This window comes from Phalaenopsis equestris, unplaced genomic scaffold (genome assembly GCF_001263595.1).
Source record: "Phalaenopsis equestris unplaced genomic scaffold, ASM126359v1 Scaffold000924, whole genome shotgun sequence".
NCBI classification, from domain to species: domain Eukaryota; kingdom Viridiplantae; phylum Streptophyta; class Magnoliopsida; order Asparagales; family Orchidaceae; genus Phalaenopsis; species Phalaenopsis equestris.
This window is the reverse complement of record NW_018165363.1, coordinates 172,195-180,363: the sequence shown is the minus strand read 5'-3', so window position 1 is coordinate 180,363 and position 8,169 is coordinate 172,195. Positions and strand designations below refer to the sequence as shown.

At 36.4% G+C, this 8,169-nt stretch overlaps 1 protein-coding gene across 1 annotated transcript in view; it reads right to left on the bottom strand.

Annotated features, from left to right (window-relative positions):
• LOC110032333 overlaps positions 1–8,169 on the bottom strand; it is a 147,634-nt gene that overhangs the window by 117,564 nt on the left and 21,901 nt on the right. Inside the window, exons 5-7 of the mRNA XM_020735927.1 lie at positions 6,667–6,777; positions 6,269–6,378; positions 1,613–1,696 (exon numbers count right to left, since the gene is read on the bottom strand). Of these exons, the coding sequence (XP_020591586.1) occupies positions 1,613–1,696; positions 6,269–6,378; positions 6,667–6,777 (305 nt within the window). The remainder of the gene's footprint in view (positions 1–1,612; positions 1,697–6,268; positions 6,379–6,666; positions 6,778–8,169) is intronic.

Genomic DNA, 8,169 nt, shown 5'->3' with positions numbered 1-8,169 from the left:
TCCTCAGGGGCAACAACAGGGGCAACAAACACCTCCTGTCTGGTAGTGTCCTCCCCAGGTAGAACTAAAATGTCCAAAGCAGTGGGGTTAGACCCATCATTATTCACTTAAACCTTATATTTCAAAATTGGATGAAACCTGTGGCATTTATCAAAAATATGACCAAACATCTTACAGTGGGTACAATATGGGGGTTTGTTCTCCATGACGATTTGTTGTCAATAACCATTATAAATTGTGCCCAGCCAAACTTCAGTAACATCAGGTAAAGTGATATCCCTTTCCACAAGTATTCTTGTCACCAAGGGTTTGGTTAGGTTGAAAGTAGGCAGATCTAGTTTCAAAGGATCCCCAAGAATGGCCCCAATAGAGTAGAGAACCTGATGGTAAAAAAAATGCAGAATGAGACCAGGTAAACTAAACCATACTGGTATAGTGGGAGTTTTATAATTTGGGTCGAAATCAAAAGACCACTTGAGTAACTTCATTGATTTGTCTGCGATATTAAGATATTTCTTGGAGAACATTCTGGTGTAGTCTTCATCCACAGTTAGTTGAATTAACACATGTCTCACATCCATGAGTCTCACTTTTCACTTGTCTATCAACTTAAGATCACTCTTTCTGATAACATCCATAGGAGGGTGTCCCTATTGAAATTTTCCAATAAGAGGAAACTTGAATTTTTCCGTCATGGTAGAAATTTCTAATTTAGAGAAAAAGATTGTTGTTTTTTCACCTTTCCTACGTCCCTTCTTAACAAAAGGGAAATCATCTGTACCCTCACGACATTCCTTATAGTTTGAGGGGAATATCACCGCGGACTCCATCTGAGGGTTACCCACCACGTGGACAAAGGAGACTTTGTCTGGCTCAACCAAAGAAGAAGAAAGCGTCATCAGAACAAGGAGAGTTGTCGGCGTTAAACTACAGTGAGGTTGCTGACAGTCAGAAAAGTGTCGGCAAAGAGAGTTGTCGGGCACAGTTGCAGCAAAAGACGCAGTTGCAGCAAAAGAAGCAGCGTCGAACAGAAAAACCGCACTATCGGGCGCAAACACAGAAGCAGGTGGCGCAGCGTCGAAAAAGACGCAGACGCACCACGCGACGTAGGCGTGAGAGAGGGAACTGCGACGAAAACTAGAGACAGTGACGCCGGCGCAGATGCCGACTACGGAGCAAGAGTCGACGATGCAAGGTCCTCTCCTTCGAGCAACAGTAGAATCAATTGCGACCGAAATCACCATCGAAAGCCCTAACAGAGCTCTCGTCTGAGGACTATATATATATATATATATGTTGTCTTCACCCTCAAAATTCTATAGGCCATAATACATCACTTTTACTGAAATGTTAAAGAGGATATATAATAGATAATGCCATAATAAGATAGACAAACAATAGACAGCACGTTATATGGGTCTATAGTCATTATTTCTTAAATTAGGATATACAAAGTGTGCGCCTACTCAACAAATTATATGTAACAAAAATAAAGATTCTTTCATCCTCTTGCAAGTGCACAGCTTGAGTTGAGCTTCACAAATAAATCAATACAAATGAGTAACACCTAACACGAAAAAATGTTAAATTTAACTTTAGGAGAGGAAAAAACCTGCCAAGAGCCTTTCCAAAATCTGCACAGAGGGATCGGATGTAGGTTCCTTTAGAGCATGAGACCCGAAATACTAGATTTTGTCTGCAGTTCATACATTATGCAAATGATTAATTATACTGAAATACAGCAATAAAAAGCATATCGTGCTGGATTCCAACGGTAATCAAAACAGATAATAAAACATTTCTGTTTCCATGACGCTAATTTAAATAACTGCTTGTTTAAGTCAATCGTGGAAAAAAAAAATGTGTTTGTGATAATGTTGATACAAACTTATAAGCTGAATGCTAGAGGAGTCGCAAATTATAACAAGCACTTGGTCCATGTATCACGGAAGACAGGATAGCCAAAGATGAGTATACGGAGAATTGATGCATAGGATACGATATTTAGGTTGGTTGTCACATTCATGTTTCCATAATTGCCCCAAAACTTATGATGACATGAAGTGCAGAGTCATCCATCAACAAGCTGTATGGAAAAGCTGTAATAATCTATCATTTGATTGCATTGGTAATTTCATTTGCACCTACTAAGCCATGGTACCACCTCAAGTTTAGAAAAATAATATGCGATGCTTACTTTTCGCTTCAATCAAATGCTACAAAATAAAGAATCAAGAGCATATGTTAAGAACTTAAGAAGCTGCATTACTAACAATTTAGATAAATTCCAGAAATTCCCTCAGTAACCTCCAAATCAATTCCTCAAGAAGAATGATTAAAAAATGCAAATAAATATATTATATCATATTTAAAATTGTAATAATAATCTTTTAACTATTAATTAAATTAACTAAAGATCAGTTGGGGAAAAAATTCTAATTCTCCGGTTATGACACCTGCGAAGCTGGTCTCTTTCAAACGAGTTTTGTCACCCACAGCTATAATCGAGGGCTTATCCCTCTTGTTCGAACAAAACAAGTGAGATAGAGAGGGCGAGGCAGCGGCAGAGAAAGTGAGCTAAGGAGGAAAGGCGGGTCAAGATCGAAATGAAAGAAAGGGATACCGTGCGGCGTTTGCTTCAATCGCACAAACGAGACAAAGAGAGAAGACACTGAAGGGAGAAAGTGTGAGTGACTCCTTCGCATAGGCAGGCCAAGCGGCTTGGGTGACTATGTGAGCCACGTGAGAGGGGCCAAAGGCGCAAGCAAGGAAGGGGGAGACCGAGCAGCACCTCCCCAATCGAGCAATACTTCCCACATATGAGAAGCTCAAGCAGGGGCTTCTCCTGCGTGCATGAGATGCCCGATGAAGCACCTGGATGCCTCAAGGGTAGGAAAGACAGTGATGCGGGAGCTTACAGACTACGATATTGTAATTGCTATAACAACTACTAAAGTACCGCAGTCCCTTTTTCTTATTTGATTCCTTGCCTATTTCTATTCCTCGCCTCTTTCTCTTCTTTTCCTAATTATATTCCTTCATTTTCTATTCGTTGTATTTTTATAATCCCTTCCTAATTCTATTTCATTCCTATTCTAATTTCTTCCAATTATAAATATTAGAATTTATTATATATATGTTGTTTGCTGCCTTAAGGTTCAGTTTTTTTGTCTTCCAGATTTCAGATATCTGTCAGAACAACCGCTGGCATCCGTCTTCCCCTTTAAGGGTTGTATCTGAGGAATTGGGTGGTGCTCCGAATGTATCTCTCCCCCGAGGTGGTGATTATCATCCTCCTAGCCCTTCCGCATCCTCCCAAATCTCTCCCGATCGTCGTATCTCGCTGCAAACAACCGCAACAGCATTCCAAGTGTTGTTTTTTTACAGCCTCTATCCTCCCAACTGCCTCCCTCTCCCTTCTGGCGTTATTGCCGCCCAAACTACCCCTTGTTCCTGTTGTCCCAAACCTCCCACCATGTAGCTATCTCCCAGGACAGCCAAGAAACACCTCCTTTATGTTGTCCCGCCGCTATCCACCCTAACTCCTCGCAACCATTATCCGGGACAGCCACCATTCTTGTTATCCCTGCATTTTTGCGCCTCCCGCTTGCTTCCATCATTGTTTCTTTGTTGTCACCACCCCGCCAGCCAATTTGATCCATCTAGCCAACCTCCACCACACTAGGGATACACTTCGACGGTGTTTGCTTGTGTCGTCCTTTCAATTGTGTTGATTGTAACTATTTATTTGTTTTAGTAATATTATTTCTTTTTCCCGTTGTGATTTGATTTAACTCCGATATCATTTAGGTACAAAGCTAGCCCAACTATAGTCCTATCATAGGTTTTCCTAGTATCTGCCTCTACACAAGCCACCTCCATTAAAAAACAAACCTAGCTGGCCTCCATCGCATTTGGGATACACTTTAGTCGTGTTTGCTTGTATCGTGTTATCGTATTTCCTCTTTCAAGTGTGTTGGTTATAATTGTTTATACGCGTATTTGTTTTAGTAATATTATTTGTTTTTTTTTTTTTTTTTATTTGTTTTAGTAATATTATTTGTTTTTTTTTTTTTTTTGTGGTCTGGATTAAGTCTGGTATCATAAGGTAACATAGGAAACGAATCGGTGTTTCGGCTTATGTAAGAAGTCCAAAACCTAATATTAGTGTTTCTAATTATTTCATCTTCATTAGGCTAGAGAAATTCATTCCTAGCTAATTAAGATAAAATTTCATGGAGGAAAAAAAACAAATCTTTAAATTTCTGAATTTTGATTAAAAATTGTTTAGATTATTGGCGAGAAAGCTAAAATAGAAGAGGAAGAGCAGGCTATAGGTATGAAATCCACGTACAATACTAAATACCAATTTTATAAATGTTAGGTGTATTAGCTTAAGCATAAGTTCTATGGCTCATTCGTAACTCAAATATGTAAGAAAAAAAAATTAGGAAGATTTCCAAATCATAAAATTTCTTTCATTTTATTGTAATATATAATTTCATATATTAAAATAAATTGATGAAATAGTTAATATTAAAAATGATGTGTTATTAGTTACTTAAATGAAACAACAAATAACAAATTAAGCAAATAAACTGCAAGCGAATGTGTCTAATATGTTTAGGTTAAAAATAAAATAGAATCTAATCAAATCCAATATTTTATTATAGATAAACATAAGAATAGATTCATGTGAGAAAGGCCAACCGACCAAGCATGTGGGAAAACATATTTTTATTTTACAATAGTTCTTTTTATTTATGAAATTGATTGCAAATATTTTTCACTGTACTTTCTTTTAAAAAGTAAATGTTGTATTTTTTAGATGTTGAAATTGGTTAAAGCAAATGTTAAATAGAAAAAAATAATAATATATGATATATGCATATGAATATTTAAATATGTGTCACTCCCATAATGCTAAGGAAGCAACATATTCATTCACGTAAAAAAAAATTAAAATTAAAATAGAAATAATTGTCCATCTTTTTTCTGGGTTTTGGAAAGAGTTATGAAATGTTCATCTTTAATACACATTTAGAAAGTGACTCCTATTGAAGGATGATTTATATAAAATAAATAAATAAATAAAAAAACAATGAAATTGATTTATTTATTTATTGAAGGATGATTTATATAAAATAAATAAATAAACAAACAATGAAATTGATTTATTTATACTCGTGTTACTATCTAGTCTCATTGCATAAAAATATTTTAAAATATGACTAATTGTAATTTAAAGATATTTTACCCATTGAGTCGTTTTCAAGTCATACCACCATTGTTAAAATTTTATAGGGAAAAGTAGATGGATCTTAGAGATTTTATTTACATCCATCGAGGAGCCCAAAGAGATAGGTATAACATTTCATCAGCTTTTATATTTCTGCCAGTTGAAAAAAATTTTAAATTAAAATGAATTTTGTAATTAATGTTTTGTATATAGAATGATTCTTTTATGATTTGGGTGCCTTCTATACATGTAAGAAACTTTTAGCAATGAAAATATTTAGATAGTACTCTCTCTGTCTGACCGATCATTCCTGTCTTGATATTTCAAGCTCGCGGGTTGGATATTGAAAAAAATAGTGTTGTTGGCCATAGAAAAATCATTTCTAGGTGCTTGCTTAAATTCTACTGTAGCATAAACTCGTATAAATAACACAAGAAAATCAATAAATTGAAATAAATAATAAGCAGATTATTTTAGGGTAGAAGAAGCCAAATTATCAATCCAAGCAGCGAAGAATCATAAAAGTTCAATAAAGGCCGGCAGGATGAATAATAAAATTTTATTGCTACCATGTTTCAAAATAAAAAGAAAAAAAAAAGAATGCCATAGAAGAATTCCACTCAACAAATTATCTGGGAGGATTATATCATGCAAGAATTAAAGAAGCAAAGAAGGTAAAATGATTATACCTATAAGCAGCGCATAAAACTATAGTAAGGAGTACAATAAAGTATATTTTGCAGGGTTTTTCTATTGATTTGATCAACATAGAAAAAGCTAACTTATGTTGGTAGCAAATTTTTATTGCTACTGTATGTGAAAATGGAAAGGAACAAAAAAGCATCACATTCCTTAAGAGTCTTCAACTTACAAATTATCTGGAAAGAAATAACACGTGAATATTAAACAATTAAAAAGAAAATATTATTATACTTATAAACGGTGCCTAAAGCCATAGTAAGGAATTAACAAGTAGACCTTAAAAAAGTAAAAAAGAAAATCTATGCATGTATACATAATCAAACAAACCTGTCATCAAGACTGCGCTCAATATCAAACTCAAAGATTGTTACGCGCCTAGGCGAAAGCTCAAGCATCTCCCCTCTCCTTGCTTTATCGTACATCTTCTGGCCACCCACCTAAAACAAAATATGCGGGTTCTCAAGATAAAATTAGCCAGTCATGAAAGTGGATAGCAGTACTAAGATGTGATGCACAATACTATATGTAGAAGTTCAATTTATGTGTTTCTATCAGCTACTAAGATGAAGATACTAAGATGAAAATAAACACAGAGTTCAATTTATGTGTTTCTATCAGCTACTAAGATGAAAATAAACACAGAGACATACGCACAAGAAAGAAAAACACATCAACAGAAATACGTTTCTATGAAGATAAATAACGGAGAAGTTCAATTTACTCGCCTTAATGGCAGAAAACATGGGGGGTACTTGCCAGATCTCCCCACGGAAAGATGCAGCAGCCTTTCTAATATCCTCATCCTTTATGTGTTCCCATGGCTCCCGTTGAATAACCTGTAAAAGTTAACAACTCAATGTATGTAAATGTCAAAAGCACGAATGATAAAAGGGAGAACCAAATAACGACTAGATCAATATAAATCTACACTTTTCAAACAAAATCCTAACATAATGTACTACAAATGCATTTTTTTCTGAATCACTATGCTTAAAAGAGCTTCCTAGTATGAATCCTTGAAAGGACAGAAGAAAGTATCCAGCAACTGATGCTCGGATTATCCAAACCATTTACAACCCAAATTAAAGCAACAAATAGTACACCAAGAAATTTCAACCTCAAACAAATAGTGGTAAAAAATACATCTCTTGACTCTTGAAACACAAAAGAATATGCCCAATCACAATGCTGTGATTATTCAAACCAATTTAAAAGATATGCAACAAACTGTCTACCAAGAAAACTTTCAACCATAAACAAATAAAAGAAAGAAAATATCTTTTGTGTCATGAAACAAGAATATTTTCTTTAGCCAATGAAAATGAATAGTGACGCGGGAGCTAAAATCCGCCGGTCCGTCTTGCCTATTTTGATTCCCTATCCAATCCATCACAAAAAAATAATTATTATTACTGAATTCAAAAGGGTATAAACAAGACTCTTGTGATTGAAATTACATCAACAAACAAAAATACAAGCATAAAGACACAAAACAGACTCCAATAAGAGTGACGGAAGTAGGTGAGGATGTTGGCGGCAGCAGTCAAAATATCTTTTGTTGGCGTCTTCTTCTCGATGCCATAACTACTTGCAGTTGACTTGCCTCCCATGGGCTGGGAGGATCGAGAATGTCCTTGGGGTTGCCCAGTGGCTAGAAATCGGGATCACGTCGCGAGTAGTTGCTAAATCCTAGTTAGAACATAGCAGATCTTGAGGAAATGGGGCATTCAAATTCTTATTTTTGACTCTTTTGTTGTTGCTATACAACACCTTTCAACTACCCGCAAGGAACATGTTCCATTAGCCGGGATTTTCTGTCACATCGTCCACAAATGTTGGAGGGGGAGAAATGCAAAGAAACATAGGCGCTCTTATGCTACACCGACTATTATGGCAGCTACAGTTCTTGAGGGTCCATCAACACTCACCTTTCTTCCATCCCGAGGCACCAACCAATCTCGACGACTGTTACTACCTCTCTCCTAGTGTCGTCACTGCACCCCGCCCCCACCCCCCACCCCACAAAGGATGGCTCAAATTGAATGTCGATGGAGCCTTTCTTCAAAATCAGTTGGCCGGTGTCGGCCATTATGTGGGATGAAACGGGCAAGGCCCTTGGCGCTGTTGACCTAATTTTTAGTGAGGTCTAGTCTTCCGCTTAGGGTTTAGGATCTAGCCTTAGGGATCTCCCTTCGACTATCTTAGAACCTTAGAAATGGGACCCGCCT